Source organism: Lethenteron reissneri, chromosome 70 (genome assembly GCF_015708825.2).
Source record: "Lethenteron reissneri isolate LAM-NWPU_2019-01 chromosome 70, ASM1570882v1, whole genome shotgun sequence".
NCBI classification, from domain to species: Eukaryota; Metazoa; Chordata; class Hyperoartia; order Petromyzontiformes; family Petromyzontidae; genus Lethenteron; species Lethenteron reissneri.
In genome coordinates, this window is record NC_083848.1 from 3619080 (window position 1) to 3636725 (window position 17646).

The 17646-nt window shown below is 51.6% G+C and overlaps 1 protein-coding gene across 1 annotated transcript; it reads right to left on the reverse strand.

The window, feature by feature from the left end:
• Nucleotides 1–9857: 9857 nt before the first annotated feature.
• Nucleotides 9858–13965, reverse strand: LOC133361011 (elongation factor 1-alpha 2-like; the record flags this gene model as incomplete). The annotated part of the gene is made up of 2 exons (XM_061579895.1): nt 9858–10342; nt 13722–13965. Coding segments are annotated over 2 exons (369 nt in total), but the record flags the coding sequence as incomplete, so codon positions are not given.
• Between the last annotated feature and the right edge of the window lie 3681 nt (nt 13966–17646).

The following is a 17646-nucleotide window of genomic DNA, read 5'->3' on the forward strand; positions in this document are numbered from 1 at the left end:
TCTGTGGTTATCTGTGGGTCTCTATGAGTCTCTGTGGTTCTACATGAGTCTCTGGATCTCTGTGGGTCTCTATGGGTCTCTGTGGTTCTACATGAGTCTCTGGATCTCTGTGGGTCTCTATGGGTCTCTGTGGTTCTACATGCGTCTGTGGATCTCTGTGGATCTCTGTATGGGTCTCTATGGTTCTATATGAGTCTGTGGATCTCTGTATGGGTCTCTATGGTTCTACATGAGTCTGTGGATCTATTTATGGGACCCTATGGTTCTACATGAATCTCTGTATCTCTGTATGGGTCTCTATGGTTCTACATGAGTCTGTGGATCTCTGTATGGGTCTCTATGGTTCTACATGAGTCTGTGGATCTTTGTATGGGTCTCTATGGTTCTATATGAGTCTCTGGATCTCTGTATGGGTTTCTATTGATCTCTGTGGTTCTACATCAGTCTGTGGATCTCTGTATGGGTCTCTGTGGTTCTATATGAGTCTGTGGGTCTCTATGGGTCTCTGTGGTTCTCTATGAGTCTCTGGATATCTGTATGGGTCTCTATGTGTGTGTGTATGGGGAGCGGTAGTGTAGTGGTTAGCGCGCTGCGCTACGAACCCGGCGACCCGGGTTCAATTCCCGCTCATGACAAACACCAGTGACGATTATCTAAACCGGTCCTGGGCCTCCCCTAGGTCGACTCAGCCTCAAATGAGTACCTGGTGCGGTGTGTAAACATCGCCGCTCGGGAGACAAAGGCGGCCGGGCGTGGTGTTGGCCACCCACCCCCTCGTGTACCGTGCTGGCCTTTATAGGTGCTCGCTAACAGCACTTGCCCCAACAGTCTGTTAAGGCTATACGGGGGATCTTTGTCTTTATGTTTGTGTATGTGTGACCTTCATGATGGTGAGCGGGCCCGGGTAAAATTCGTGGCCGGGAGGCAGAGCCTTTCCCTGTTCACCTTGGGGTGCGACAGGGATATCCTCTGGCTCCCACATTATTTCACATCTATTTTGACCGCGTAGGTCGTGAAGCCTTCAATAGCTGTACCGGGGGAATTTCCATTTGGTACAGATATAATGGGAGGCTGATCGACGCCCGGGTGCGATCAAGGGATGGCTCCCTATTGGTCAACCACGTTATGTATGCCGATGATTTGGTAATATCTGCTCATTCAGAAGAGGAGTTGGAGACGCTGCTGCTGAGACTGGAGCATGCCACTAAGAGGTGGGGCCTTACCATCAGCCCCACCAAAACTAAGCACCTGCCTGGGTATTTTGTACCATCGGACACTCCACCCCCACAACTCCCAATCGGTGATGGGGCAGTAGTGGAGAGAGTGGAGAGTTTCCCATACCTGGGCAGTGTGCTTATGACCGGCTCCAGTTTAACAGCAGAGGTCTCACTCCGAATCAGTCGAGCGGCAATATCTTTTCATCGGTTGCGTAACGCTGTGTGGAAGCTACCTGGTCTGTCGCTCCGCACGAAGCTTCAGGTCTTCTCGACCACGGTCATTCCCTCCCTTCTCTACGCTTGCGAAACGTGGACCCCCCTAATGGAGCATCTTCGCCGGTTGGAAACATTTAGGCTGGCCTGCCTACGATCCAGCCTGGGTTTAACCAGGCTGGATTGTGTGAGGAGCTCACAAATCCTTGAAAGATCTGGGCAAAGTCCCATCGGTGAGCTCCTCCGGCAGGCAAGGCTGCATGCCCAGCTACCGCATGCCTAAACAGCTTTTGTTCGGCCGGATCGAGGGGGCTAGACGGGCGCGGCACGGGCTGGAGAAGAGATGGAGTGATGTGGTACAGGAGGACGTGGAGCTGAGTGGACTTGCCGATGACTGGTACCAGCGGTGTCAAGATCGGCCTCAGTGGAGGAGGCTCGTGAAGGACGCTACTGGGCAGTTGGAGGCAGTCGCCCTCCAACAACAACGGAGGGCGGAGGAGCGACGCTCACAACAACGAGCGGAGCGCCGGGTGGCTAAAGCACAGCAAGTTGGCACAGTAGGGGGCACAGGTGGTGCATCAGCCAGTCATCTCGGTCATCTCGGTCAGTCGACCAGTGGCACCTGGGTCTGCCCCGTGACCTCCTGCCAGCGGGCTTTCGACACTTCACGTGGCCTCAAGGTGCACTTGGCCTGGCACAAGCATCGTGGTGACGTCACCGCCACTTAGTGGCGAATGGCGGTTGTTGTTGTTGTTGTTGTATGTATGTGTGTATGTATGTGTGTGTGAGTTACCACTGCAGTGCCTAACGGCCTACAGGAACCTTCTTCTCCCGCACTGCCCCTTGGCAGCTCCTGCTGCTGCTGCTGAGGTCGCGGCCACTGCTGGTGACACGGCGGTGGTGGTGGTGGGGAGGGAGGGGTGGGTGTAGTGGTGGTGGGGAGGGTGTGGTGGTGGGGAGGGAGGGGTGGGTGGGTGTGTGTGGTGGTGGTGGTGGGGAGGGAGGGGTGTGTGTGGTGGTGGTGGTGGGGAGTGAGTGAGGGGTGTGGTGGTGGTGTAGGTCTATGAGTTTGGGTCTCCATGAGTCTCTATAGATCTCTGTGAGTTGCTGTGGGTCTCTATGAGTATGGGTCTCTGTGAGTTGCTGTGGGTTTCTATGGTTCTATATGAGTCTATGGATTTCTGTGGGTCTCTATGGGTCTCTATGAGTATGGGTCTCTGTGGGTCTCTGTGAGTTGCTGTGGGTTTCTATGGTTCTATATGAGTCTGGATCTCTGTGGGTCTCTATGAGTGTGGGTCTCTGTGTGTCTCTGTGGGTCTCTGTGAGTATGGGTCTCTGTGTGTCTTTGTGGGTCTCTATGAGTGTGGGTCTCTGTGTGTCTCTATGGTTCTTTACGAGTGTCTGGATCTCTGTGGGTCTCTATGTGGGTCTCTATGGGTATGGGTCTCTGTGTGAGTCTCTATGAGTATGGGTCTCTGTGGGTCTCTATGGGTCTCTATGGGTCTCTGTGTGTCTCTGTGGGTCTCTGAGTATGGGTCTCTGTGTGTCTTTGTGGGTCTCTATGAGTGTGGGTATCTATGGGTCTCTATGAGTCTCTGGATCTCTGTGGGTCTCTATGTGTCTCTATGGGTCTCTATGAATCTCTGGATCTCTGTGGATCTCTATGGGTCTCTGTGGGTCTCTGTGGGTCTCTGTGGTTCTTTACGAGTCTCTGGATCTCTGTGGGTCTCTATGGGTCTCTATGAGTCTCTGGATCTCTGTGGGTCTCTATGGGTCTCTATGAGTCTCTGGATCTCTGTGGGTCTCTATGGGTCTCTATGAGTCTCTGAATCTCTGTGGGTCTCTATGGGTCTCTATGAGTGTCTGGATCTCTGTGGGTCTCTATGGGTCTCTATGAGTCTCTCGATCTCTGTGGGTCTCTATGGGTCTCTATGAGTGTCTGGATCTCTGTGGGTCTCTATGGGTCTCTATGGGTCTCTATGAGTCTCTGGATCTCTGTGGGTCTCTATGGGTCTCTATGGGTCTCTATGAGTCTCTGGATCTCTGTGGGTCTGTATGGGTCTCTATGGGTCTCTATGGGTCTCTATGAGTCTCTGGATCTCTGTGGGTCTCTATGGGTCTCTATGAGTCTCTGGGTCTCTGTGGGTCTCTATGGGTCTCTATGAGTCTCTGGATCTCTGTGGGTCTCTATGGGTCTCTGTGGGTCTCTATGAGTCTCTGGATCTCTGTGGGTCTCTATGGGTCTCTATGAGTCTCTGGATCTCTGTGGGTCTCTATGGGTCTCTATGAGTCTCTGGATCTCTGTGGGTCTCTATGGGTCTCTATGAGTCTCTGGATCTCTGTGGGTCTCTATGGGTCTCTATGAGTCTCTGGATCTCTGTGGGTCTCTATGGGTCTCTATGAGTGTCTGGATCTCTGTGGGTCTCTATGGGTCTCTATGAGTCTCTGGATCTCTGTGGGTCTCTATGGGTCTCTATGAGTGTCTGGATCTCTGTGGGTCTCTATGGGTCTCTATGGGTCTCTATGAGTGTCTGGATCTCTGTGGGTCTCTGTGGGTCTCTATGGGTCTCTATGAGTCTCTGGATCTCTGTGGGTCTGTATGGGTCTCTATGAGTCTCTGGATCTCTGTGGGTCTCTATGGGTCTCTATGAGTCTCTGGATCTCTGTGGGTCTCTATGGGTCTCTATGGGTCTCTATAAGTCTCTGGATCTCTGTGGGTCTCTATGGGTCTCTATGAGTCTCTGGATCTCTGTGGGTCTATGGGTCTCTATGAGTCTCTGGATCTCTGTGGGTCTCTATGGGTCTCTGTGGGTCTCTGTGGGTCTCTGTGGGTCTCTGTGGGTCTCTATGGGTCTGTGTGGAATCACCCCGTCGGTGTGTTTTAGCTGCTGCTTTACATTCCCACGCGATAATGACGATGGCAATCAGCCACTTGGGTTGGGCAGCTTTCATTCTTGATGCCCAGGTGGTCGCTTCTGATAAAGACCGATACAGCAGCTCACTTGGGGCCTAACAGCTGCTGACATGAACACCGTTTAGTTTAGTTTAAAGGAGACCCGTCGATAAGTTAAAACTTAAAACAGATAAACTGTCCCGTGACCTCCTCCTGCACCTAGCCTGGCACAGCAGTCAACCCATGGCACCTGCTGGGTCTGTCCCGTGACCTTCTCCTGCACCTAGCCTGGCACAGCAGTCAACACGTGGCACCTGCTGGGTCTGTCTCGTGACCTCCTCCTCCTGCACCTAACCTGGCACAGCAGTGCAACCCATGGCACCTGCTGGGTCAGTCCCGTGACCTCCTCCTGCACCTAGCCTGGCACAGCAGTCAACCCATGGCACCTGCTGGGTCAGTCCCGTGACCTCCTCCTGCACCTAGCCTGGCATAGCAGTCAACCCATGGCACCTGCTGGGTCTGTCTCGTGACCTCCTCCTGCACCTAGCCTGGCACAGCAGTCAACACGTGGCACCTGCTGGGTCTGTCTCGTGACCTCCTCCTCCTGCACCTAGCCTGGCACAGCAGCCAACCCATGGCACCTGCTGGGTCTGTCCCGTGACCTCCTCCTGCACCTAGCCTGGCACAGCAGTCAACACGTGGCACCTGCTGGGTCTGTCTCGTGACCTCCTCCTCCTGCACCTAGCCTGGCACAGCAGCCAACCCATGGCACCTGCAGGGTCTGTCCCGTGACCTCCTCCTGCACCTAGCCTGGCACAGCAGCCAACCCATGGCACCTGCAGAATCTGTCCCGTGACCTCCTCCTCCTCCTGCACCTAGCCTGGCACAGCAGCCAACCCATGGCACCTGCAGAATCTGTCCCGTGACCTCCTCCTCCTCCTGCACCTAGCCTGGCACAGCAGCCAACCCATGGCACCTGCAGAATCTGTCCCGTGACCTCCTCCTGCACCTAGCCTGGCACAGCAGCCAACCCATGGCACCTGCAGGGTCTGTCCCATGACCTCCTCATGCACCTAGCCTGGCACTGTGTACACAATAATAACAGTGACTTAAAGCTTTCGTGACTGCAGGAATTCATATTCTTGGGTCTTTCGGTAAATTCATGTAGATAGGCTCATGGAAAATAACAAAAATAACAAGCGATCATCATCAGGATCAAGAATAGCGGGAGAGCTGCTGAGGCAGGATGTGACAAAGGTTTGAGATGGGTGTAGCGCAAGGCTCATAAAGGAAGTGGGTGGGACTAGTGATGTTAACGTGAGAGATTTGCATGTCAATGTAAGATCGGAGAAATTAGCATGTCAATGTAAGATCGGAGACATTAGCATGTCAATGTAAGATCGGAGAAATTAGCATGTCAATGTAAGATCGGAGAGATTAGCATGTCAATGTAAGATCGGAGAAATTAGCATGTCAATGTAAGATCGGAGAGATTAGCATGTCAATGTAATATCGGAGAGATTAGCATGTCAGTGTAATATCGTAGAGATTAGCATGTCAGTGTAAGATCGGAGAGATTAGCATGTCAATGTAAGATCAGAGAGATTAGCATGTCAATGTAAGATCGGAGAAATTAGCATGTCAATGAAGATCGGAGAAATTAGCATGTCAATGTAAGATCGGAGAGATTAGCATGTCAATGTAAGATCGTAGAAATTAGCATGTCAATGTAAGATCGGAGAGATTAGCATGTCAGTGTAATATCGTAGAGATTAGCATGTCAGTGTAAGATCGGAGAGATTAGCATGTCAATGTAAGATCGGAGAGATTAGCATGTCAATGTAAGATCGGAGAAATTAGCATGTCAATGAAGATCGGAGAAATTAGCATGTCAATGTAAGATCGGAGAGATTAGCATGTCAATGTAAGATCGTAGAAATTAGCATGTCAATGTAAGATCGGAGAGATTAGCATGTCAATCTAAGATCGTAGAGATTAGCATGTCAATGTAAGATCGGAGAAATTAGCATGTCAATGTAAGATCGGAGAGATTAGCATGTCAATCTAAGATCGTAGAAATTTGCATGTCAATGTAAGATCGGAGAAATTAGCATGTCAATGTAAGATCGGAGAGATTAGCATGTCAATCTAAGATCGTAGAGATTAGCATGTCAATGTAAGATCGGAGAAATTAGCATGTCAATGTAAGATCGGAGAGATTAGCATGTCAATCTAAGATCGTAGAAATTAGCATGTCAATGTAAGATCGGAGAGATTAGCATGTCAATCTAAGATCGTAGAGATTTGCATGTCAATGTAAGATCGGAGAAATTAGCATGTCAATGTAAGATCGGAGAGATTAGCATGTCAATCTAAGATCGTAGAGATTAGCATGTCAATGTAAGATCGGAGACATTAGCATGTCAATGTAAGATCGGAGAGATTAGCATGTCAATGTAAGATCGGAGAGATTAGCATGTCAATGTAAGATCGGAGACATTTGAATGTCAATGTAAGATCGGAGAGATTAGTATGTCAATGTAAGATCGGAGAGATTAGCATGTCAATGTAAGATCGGAGAAATTAGCATGTCAATGTAAGATCGGAGAGATTAGCATGTCAATGTAAGATCGGAGAGATTAGCATGTCAACGTAAGATCGGAGAGATTAGCATGTCAATGTAAGATCGGAGAGCTACCGCCACAGCGAGGGCACGAGCGATAGTGGCTGTGTTAGTGGGAGACATTTAACCTGTTAATGTAAAGACATTTAACCTGTTAATATAACAACAGAGAGTCCAAAATAAATACTAACATCGGCAGGTAGGATGGAAACATCACAGCCGGTTATGACTTAAACTGGTTAATAACGTCCTTCCAAAGATTGCTCAGTTTGTACCCATCTTCTCGGTTGAAATTGTGTCTGTATATATGGATGGCTTCATGAACGAATCTTTGTTGATAGCCAGTGGACTTGCAAATACCTTCGTATTAGAGAAATCAATTTCGTGTGAGCCCACCGCATTAAAACAATGATCAGCCACGGCTGAGGTATTGGTCCTACCGTGTTTCAGATCTGCTAGGTGTTCACGAACTCGGTCCGAGACGTGTCGCTTAGTTTCCACAATGTAACTACTGCCGCAGACACAACTTAGTTTGTAGACGCCGGGGTATTGCATGTCAGCGATCACATCCTTCACAGATGGGATCAGATCACGAATGTTATGTACTGTGTTGAATCGGACCTGGATCTTGTGTTTGCTCATGATTTTGGACATATTTTAGTGACCCCTGCTATGTATGGCAAGGTGATGGTTTTGATTGGGTCCTCAGATGGTTCTCTCCCAACGGTTGGGGGTGATAGCTTTACGGATTGTGTGGTCTGAATATTCATTCATCTTGAGAGCTTGGTGTGCGTGTTTCAGTTCACTGGCTAGATGGTGATGGTCGGAGATATATCAAGCTCTATGGTGTACAGTTTTGATGAGGGAATTCTTCTGGGATGGATGGTGGTGGGAGTCAGGTGTTTAGATAGGCGTCCGTATGGGTGGCTTTCCTGTAGATAGTGTCCCATTGAGCCATCTGGTCTCTTTTCGATTAAAACATCCAGGAATGGTAACTTGCCATCCTTTTCCACCTCCATGGTGAATTTGATGGCTGGGTGTATGGGACTGATGTGGTTGAGGAATTGGTCCAGAGCTGGTCGGCCATGTGGCCAGATGACGAACGTGTCATCCACATACCTCTTCCACAAGGACGGACATAGGATGGATGCCTGGATGGCATCGGTCTCAAAATTTATCCATGAAAACATTGGCTACCATCGGGAGATAAGGGAGACCCCATTGGGGTACCTTCAACATGTTTGTAGAAAGTTCCATTCCAGGTGAAGTAAGTGTTGGTGAGGCAGTGTCTCACCAGGGCCAGTACATCAGCATTCAGTCCTTGTTGGACAAAATCTTCAATTATTGCAATGGTGTCAATCACAAGAACTTTGTTCAACAAATGTCTCACACCATTGGAACCTCATTTGCCAGTAGAAAAATATGATAATTGTTTTTTTTACCCTTTTATCTGGCACCAAAACTGACACCTTTTTTACAAGGAGTCATGTTTGCATAGACCACAATACCTGCAGTCGTAATGCAAACAAATAAAAAACATAACTCAAGAGTTATGTTTTTTGTTTACATTACGACTGCAGGTATTTTTTGTTTACATTACGACTGCAGGTATTGTGGTCTATGCAAACATGACTCCTTGTAAAAAAGGTGTCAGTTTTGTTGCCAGATGAAAGAGTAAAAAAACAATTATCAAATGTCTCCCACTAACACAGCCACCGTCGATCGTGTCCTCGGCTCTGCGATCTTACATTGACATGCTAATGTCTGCGATCTTACATTGACATGATAATGCCTGCGATCTTACATTGACATGCTAATGTCCCCGATCTTACATTGACATGCTAATGTATGCGATCTTATATTGACATGCTAATGTCTGCGATCTTACATTGACATGCTAATGTCTCCGACCTTACATTGACATGCTACTGTCTGCGATTTTACATTGACATGCTAATGTCTGCGATCTTACATTGATGTGCTGTCTGTGATCTTACATTGACATGTAAATGTCTGCGATCTTACATTGACATGCTAATGTTTGCGATCTTACATTGATATGCTAATGTCCCCGACCTTACATTGACATGCTAATGTCTGCGATCTTACATTGACATGCTAATGTCTGCGATTTTACATTGATATGCTAATGTCCGCAATCTTACATTGACGTGCTAATGTCTGTGACCTTACATTGACATGCTAATGTCCGCGATCTTACATTGACATGCTAATGTCCGCGATCTTACATTGACATGCTAATGTCCTCGATCTTACATTTACGTGCTAATGTCTGTGACCTTACATTGACATGCTAATGTCTGCGATCTTACATTGACGTGCTAATGTCTGTGACCTTACATTGACGTGCTAATGTCTGCGATATTACATTGACATGCTAATGTCTGTGACCTTACATTGACGTGCTAATGTCTGCGATATTACATTGACATGCTAATGTCTGCGATCTTACATTGACATGCTAATGTCCCCGATCTTACATTGACATGCTAATGCCTCTGACCTTACATTGACATGCTGTCTGCGATCTTACATTGACATGCTAATGTCTGCGATCGTACATTGACATGCTAATCTCTCCGATCTTACATTGACATGCTAATGTCTCACTTTAACGTCACTTGCCCCGCCCACTTAGCTTTTGACCCTTGGGCTACACCCATCTCGAGACTTGAAGACATCCTGCCTCAGCAGCTGTCCCGCTCTGCATTCTCCTGATGACGATTGCTTGCGTTGTGATGGAAACGTCGCGTTTTTTTGTTTGTTATTTTTGTTATTTTCTTTGAACCGAACTACGTCACTTTACCGAAAGGTCCAAGAATATTAATGGTAATCACTACTCCTACTACGACTATAAAATAATTATTGTACAAAGACACACACACGCACGTTCTTTCCATTATAACGTCTTTAATAACAGCGGTGAAAGATGTTGGTGATGATGTTGGTGGTGGTGATGGTGGTCGTGATGGTAGTGATGGTGGTGGTGATGGTGATGGTGGTGATGGTGGTGATGGTGGTCGTGATGGTGATGATGTTGGTGGTGGTGATGGTGGTCGTGATGGTGATGATGTTGATGATGGTGAAGGTGATGGTGCATCTGCGTAGTTAATGCACCCATTGCGATGCTGCTGATGTTGCTGATGATCCCACTCTCGCCACCACCACCACCACCGCCATCACCCGCCACAACAACCTCCACAACATCCACCACCGCCACCACCACCGCCACCACCACCCCAGCGTCTTCTCACTTTGCCTTCTGCACCTTCTGTGCCGACTTGGTGACTTTGCCCTGCGAAGGGGCCTTCTTCTCCACCTGCTTGATCACCCCCACGGCCACCGTCTGCCTCATGTCGCGCACCGCAAAGCGCCCTGGCACAAACAACAACAACAACAAGAAACAACAACACACAACAATGAACAAAAATAAACAACAATAGACAACAATAGACAACAACAAACAACACAAACCACAAACAATAAACAACAAACAACAATAAAAAAACAATAAAAACAATAAACAATGGGCCGTCATCATCAGTAGCATCATCGTCATCTTCATGTGAGAGTGTGCGGTGTGTGTGTCACGGTGTGTGTGTGTCACGGTGTGTGTGTCACGGTGTGTGTGTGTCACTGTGTGTGTGTGTGTGTGTCACGGTGTGTGTGTGTCACTGTGTGTGTGTGTGCGCATCCACACAACATCATGGATGCATGCCGGGTCCAAGCAAGAACATCTGCTGGACTACATAGTGACGGACCAGCGGATGCGAGCCAATGTCCTTGACTACAGGACCTACCGTGGAGCTGATCTGCCCTCTGACCATCGACTAGTCATCTGTAAGATGCACCTGCCATTCTTCCACTCCGGTGGTGGGTGTACACCCAGGACCCCATTCCAACCAAAAGTGGCCTGGTCTCAGTTAGCTGATGAAAGTTGCAGGTGAGAATTTCATCATCACTTGCAGCTGGGGTTGGCATCGTCCCCCACTCCTCCTGATGTCGATGGTAAATGGGCGAGGTTTAGGACTGTGACTCATGCAGTTGCAATGGCTGCTTTGGGTACGCGGTCCAGACCTCCCCAGAAATCCTGGCTGACAGGAGGTGTTCAGGTTAGTTGAGAAAAAGCGACAGGCCCACTCTCATCGGCTACAGCATCCCAAGTCAGAGAATGAGGAGGTTTACCGCAGCCTTCGCTCGGAGGTTCGGAGAGCCGTGAGGCGCTGCAAGGATGGGTGGTGGTCGCGGGTTGCTGAGGAGATGGAATCTGCCTCAGTGGCCCGCGATCACAAATCACTATTTAACTCCATCAAAAAAGTAGCCTGCAGCGCCACACCTATTACCATCATTAGGGGAAAAACGGGTAATCCAATCTCCGACCCTCAGGAACAGGTTTGCAGATTTTCTGAGCATTTCTGTGTGGTCCTGGGGGAGGGGAAATCTCTCAGCCAGGAAAACATCATGGCACAAAGTGGGGATAACCCTGCTGAGGCTGCGGTGCCTCAAATATTGGAAGAGGTCACCCCTTGTGAGTGGCTGGCTGAGGTGCCATCTGTTGAGAAAGTACTGAAGGCGATCCGGAGTCTGAGACCAGGAAAGGCACCGGGCAGAGATGATCTCCCAAGCGAAATGCTGAGGGAGGGTGGCTTTTTTGCACAGACTGCCCTATGTGACATCGTAACAACAGTCTGGTCCACTGGACGGGTTCCGCAGGATTGGAAGGATGCCCTGGTGGTCCTCAGTGTGCCGGGTAAGGTCCTGGCAAGGATTATTCAACATCGCCTTGCTAGGCACGCTGAGGAGAGGCTTGCGGAGCCCCAATGCGGTTTCAGGAAAGGGCGGTCCTGCACAGATGCCATATTTTCTGTCCGTCTGCTACAGCAGAGGTGTAGGGAATTCCAAAAAGACCTACATCTCTGCTTTATTGACCTGGTCAAGGCCTATGATACCATCAGTAGGACTGGGCTCTGGGTTGTTCTTCGTGCTTTCGGAGTCCCTGACCCTCTGCTCACGATCATTAAGGACCTTCATGATGGTGAGCGGGCCCGGGTAAAACTACGTGGCCGGGAGTCGGAGCCTTTCCCTGTACACCTTGGGGTGCGACAGGGATGTCCTCTGGCTCCCACATTATTTAACATCTATTTCGACTGCGTAGTTCGTGAAGCCTTCAATAGCTGTACCGGGGGAATTTCCATTTCGTACAGATATAATGGGAGGCTGATCGACGCCCGGGTGCGATCAAGGGATGGCTCCCTATCGGTCAAACACGTTATGTATGCCGATGATTTGGTAATAGCTGCTCATTAAGAAGAGGAGTTGGAGACGCTGCTGCTGAGACTGGAGCGTGCCACTAAGAGGTGGGGCCTTACCATCAGCCCCACCAAAACTAAGCACCTGCCTGGGTATTTTGTACCATTGGACACTCCACCCCCACAACTCCCAATTGGTGATGGGGCAGTTGTGGAGAGAGTGGAGAGTTTCCCATACCTGGGCAGTGTGCTTATGACCGGCTCCAGTTTATCAGCAGAGGTCTCACTCCGAATCAGTCGAGCGGCAATATCTTTTCATCGGTTGCGTAACGCTGTGTGGAAGCTACCTGGTCTGTCGCTCCGCACGAAGCTTCAGGTCTTCTCGGCCACGGTCATTCCCTCCCTTCTCTACGCTTGCGAAACGTGGACCCCCCTAGTGGAGCATCTTCGCCGGTTGGAAACATTTAGGCTGGCCTGCCTACGATCCATCCTGGGTTTAACCAGGCTGGATTGCGTGAGGAGCTCACAATTCCTTGAAAGATCTGGGCTAAGTCCCATCAGTGAGCTCCTCCGGCAGGCAAGGCTGCGTTGGCTGGGTCATGTAGCCCGCATGCCCAGCCACCGCATGCCTAAACAGCTTCTGTTCGGCCGGATCGAGGGGGCTAAACGGGCTAGAGAAGAGATGGAGTGATGTGGTACAGGAGGACGTGGAGCTAAGTGGACTTGCCGATGACTGGTACCAGCGGTGTCAAGATCGGCCTCAGTGGAGGAGGCTCGTGAAGGACGCTGCTGGGCAGTTGGAGGCAGTCGCCCTCCAACAACAACGGAGGGCGGAGGAGCGACGCTCACAACAACGAGGGGAGCGCCGGGTGGCTAAAGCACAGCAAGTTGGTACAATAGGGGGCACAGGTGGTGCATCAGCCAGTCATCTCGGTCATCTCGGTCAGTCGACCCGTGGCACCTGGGTCTGCCCCGTGACCTCCTGCCAGCGGGCGTTCGACACTTCACGTGGCCTCAAGGTGCACATGGCCTGGCACAAGCGTCGTGGTGACGTCACCGCCACTTAGTGGCGAATGACGGTTGTTGTTGTTGTTGTGTCACTGTGTGTGTGTCACTGTGTGTGTGTCACTGTGTGTGTGTGTGTCACTGTGTGTGTCACTGTGTGTGTGTGTCACTGTGTGTGTCACTGTGTGTGTGTGTCACTGTGTGTGTGTGTCACTGTGTGTGTCACTGTGTGTGTGTGTGTCACTGTGTGTGTGTGTGTCACTGTGTGTGTGTGTCACTGTGTGTGTCACTGTGTGTGTGTGTCACTGTGTGTGTGTCACTGTGTGTGTCACTGTGTGTGTGTGTGTCACTGTGTGTGTGTGTGTCACTGTGTGTGTCACTGTGTGTGTGTGTCACTGTGTTTGTGTGTGTGTCACTGTGTGTGTGTGTCACTGTGTGTGTGTGTCACTGTGTGTGTGTCACTGTGTGTGTCACTGTGTGTGTGTGTCACCCTGTCTCACCGAGTGGAGGGTACTTGGCGAAGCTCTCCACGCACATGGGCTTGCCGGGCACCATGACGATGATGGCGGCGTCGCCGCTCTTGAGGCTCTTGGGGAGCTCCTCCAGCTTCTTGCCGGAGCGGCGGTCGATCTTCTCGCGCAGCTCTGAGAACTTGCACGCGATGTGCGCCGTGTGGCAGTCCACGACCGGGGCGTATCCCGCAGAGATCTGCCCCGGGTGGTTCAGGATGATCACCTGGGGAGAGGAGAGAGTGGTGAGTGGTGAGTTTGAGAGTGTGGATCAGTGAGTGTGTGAGTGAGTGTGTGGGTGAGTGTGTGGGTGAGTGTGTCGGTGAGTGTGTCGGTGAGTGTGGGTGAGTGTGGGTGAGTGTGTGGGTGAGTGTGTCGGTGAGTGTGGGTGAGTGTGTGGGTGAGTGTGTGGGTGAGTGTGGGTGAGAGTGGGTGAGTGTGTGGATGAGTGTGTGGGTGAGTGAGTGGGTGAGTGTGTGGGTGAGTGTGGGTGAGCGTGTGGGTGAGCGTTTGGGTGAGCGTTTGAATGAGTGTTTGAATGAGTGTTTGGGTCAGTGTGTGGGTGAGTGGGTGAGTGTGCGGGTGAGTGTGTCAGTGTGTGGGTGAGTGTGTGGGTAAGTGTGTGTGTGAGTGTGTGGGTGAGTGTGGGTGAGTGTGTGGGTGAGTATGGGTGAGTGTGGGTGAGTGGGGGTGAGTGTGTGTGTGTGTGGGTCAGCGTGTGGATGTGTGGGTGAGTGTGTCAGTGTGTGGGTGAGTGTGTGGGTGAGTGTGGGCGAGTGTGGGTGAGTGTGGGTGAGTGTGTGGGTGAGTGTGGGTTAGTGTGTGGGTGAGTGTGGGTGAGTGTGGGTGTGTGTGGGTGAGTGTGTGAGTGAGTGTGTGAGTGAGTGGGTGAGTATGTGGGTGAGTGTGGGTGAGTGTGGGTGAGTGTGGGTGAGTGTAGGTGAGTGGGTGAGTGTGGGTGAGTGTGTGGGTGAGTGTGGGTGAGTGTGTGGGTGAGTGTGAGTGAGTGTGTGGGTGAGTGTGGGTGAGTGTGTGGGTGAGTGTGGGTGAGTGTGGGTGAGCGTGTGAGTGAGTGGGTGAGTGTGTGGGTGAGTGTGTGTGAGTGAGTGTGTGGGTGAGTGTGTGAGTGTGTGGGTGAGTGTGGGTGAGTGTGGGTGAGCGTGTTAAGTGAGTGGGTGAGTGTGTGAGTGAGTGTGTGAGTGAGTGTGTGAGTGAGTGTGGGTGAGTGTGGGTGAGTGTGGGTGAGTGAGTGGGTGAGTGTGTGGGTGAGTGTGTGGGTGAGCGTGTGAGTGAGTGGGTGAGTGTGGGTGTGTGTGGGTGAGTGAGTGTGGGTGAGTGTGTGGGTCAGTGTGTGGGTGAGTGAGTGTGAGTGTGGATGAGTGAGTGGGTGAGTGTGTGGGTGAGTGTGGGTGAGTGTGTGGGTGAGTGTGTTGTGAGTGTGTGGGTGAGTGTGGGTGAGTGTGTGGGTGAGTGGGTGAGTGTGTGGGTGAGTGTGGGTGAGTGAGTGTGGGTGAGTGTGGGTGAGTGTGTGGGTGAGTGTGGGTGAGTGTGGGTGAGTGTGGGTGAGTGTGGGTGAGTGTGGGTGAGCGTGTGAGTGAGTGGGTGAGTGTGTGGGTGAGTGTGTGTGAGTGAGTGTGTGGGTGAGTGTGTGAGTGTGTGGGTGAGTGTGGGTGAGTGTGGGTGAGCGTGTTAAGTGAGTGGGTGAGTGTGTGAGTGAGTGTGTGAGTGAGTGTGTGAGTGAGTGTGTGAGTGTGTGAGTGAGTGTGGGTCAGTGTGGGTGAGTGTGTGGGTGAGTGTGGGTGAGTCTAGGTGAGTGGGTGAGTGTGGGTGAGTGTGTGGGTGAGTGTGGGTGAGTGTAGGTGAGTGGGTGAGTGTGGGTGAGTGTGTGGGTGAGTGTGAGTGAGTGTGTGGGTGAGTGTGGGTGAGTGTGTGGGTGAGTGTGGGTGAGTGTGGGTGAGTGGGTGAGTGTGTGTGGGTGAGTGCGTGGGTGAGTGTGTGAGTGTGTGGGTGAGTGTGGGTGAGTGTGGGTGAGTGTGTGGGTGAGTGTGGGTGAGTGTGTGGGTGAGTGTGAGTGAGTGTGTGGGTGAGTGTGGGTGAGTGTGTGGGTGAGTGTGGGTGAGTGTGGGTGAGTGGGTGAGTGTGTGGGTGAGTGTGTGAGTGTGTGGGTGAGTGTGAGTGAGTGTGGGTGAGCGTGTGAGTGAGTGGGTGAGTGTGGGTGAGTGAGTGGGTGAGTGTGGGTGAGTGTGGGTGAGTGTGCGTGAGTGTGGGTGAGTGTGTGGGTGAGTGTGGGTGAGTGTGGGTGAGTGTGGGTGAGTGAGTGGGTGAGTGTGTGAGTGAGTGTGTAGGTGAGTGTGGGTGAGTGTGGGTGAGTGAGTTGGTGAGTGTGGGTGAGTGTGGGTGAGTGAGTGTGGGTGAGTGTGGGTGAGTGAGTGTGGGTGAGTGTGTGGGTGAGTGTGGGGTGAGTGTGGGTGAGTGTGGGTGAGTGTGGGTGAGTGTGGGTGAGTGTGTGGGTGAGTGTGGGTGAGTGTGTGGGTGAGTGTGGGTGAGTGTGGGTGAGTGAGTGGGTGAGTGTGGGTGAGTGTGGGTGAGTGAGTGTGGGTGAGTGTGTGGGTGAGTGAGTGTGAGTGTGGATGAGTGAGTGGGTGAGTGTGTGTGGGTGAGTGTGGGTGAGTGTGTGGGTGAGTGTGTTGTGAGTGTGTTGTGAGTGTGTGGGTGAGTGTGGGGTGAGTGTGTGGGTGAGTGGGTGAGTGTGTGGGTGAGTGTGGGTGAGTGAGTGTGGGTGAGTGTGGGTGAGTGAGTGGGTGAGTGTGTGGGTGAGTGTGTGTGAGTGAGTGTGTGGGTGAGTGTGTGAGTGTGTGGGTGAGTGTGGGTGAGTGTGGGTGAGCGTGTTAAGTGAATGGATGAGTGTGTGAGTGAGTGTGTGGGTGAGTGTGGGTGAGTGTGGGTGAGTGTAGGTGAGTGGGTGAGTGTGGGTGAGTGTGGGGTGAGTGTGGGTGAGTGTAGGTGAGTGGGTGAGTGTGGGTGAGTGTGTGGGTGAGTGTGTGGGTGAGTGTGGGTGAGTGGTGGGTGAGTGTGAGTGAGTGTGTGGGGTGAGTGTGCGGTGAGTGGTGGGTGAGTGTGGGTGAGTGTGGGTGAGTGGGTGAGTGTGTGTGGGTGAGTGTGTGGGTGAGGGTGAGTGTGTGGGTGAGTGTGGAGTGGGTGAGTGTGGAGTGGGTGAGTGTGGTGTGGGTGAGTGTGTGGGTGAGTGTGGTGTGGGTGAGTGTGGGTGGTGTGTGGGTGAGGGTGGGTGAGGTGTGGTGAGTGTGGGTGAGTGTGGGTGAGGTGGGTGAGTGTGTGTGGGTGGTGGGTGGGTGAGTGTGGTGTGGGTGAGTGTGGGTGAGTGTGGGTGAGTGTGTGGGTGAGTGTGGGTGAGTGTGTGGGTGAGTGTGGGTGAGGTGGGTGAGTGTGGGTGAGTGTGGGTGAGTGTGTGGGTGAGGGTGAGTGTGGGTGAGTGTGGGTGAGTGAGTGGGTGAGTGAGTGGGTGAGTGTGTGGGTGAGTGTGGGTGAGTGTGGGTGAGTGAGTTGGTGAGTGTGGGTGAGTGTGGGTGAGTGAGTGGTGGTGTGGGTGAGTGAGTGTGGGTGAGTGTGTGGGTGAGTGTGGGTGAGTGTGGGTGAGTGTGGGTGAGTGAGTGTGGGTGAGTGTGTGGGTGAGTGTGGGTGAGTGAGTGGGTGAGTGTGTGGGTGAGTGTGGGTGAGTGTGGGTGAGTGTGGGTGAGTGTGGGTGAGTGTGGGTGAGTGAGTGGTGAGTGTGTGGTGAGTGTGTGGGTGAGTGTGGGTGAGTGTGGTGAGTGAGTGGGTGAGTGTGGGTGAGTGTGGGTGAGTGAGTGGGGTGAGTGTGTGGGTGAGTGTGGGTGAGTGTGGGTGAGTGTGTGGGTGA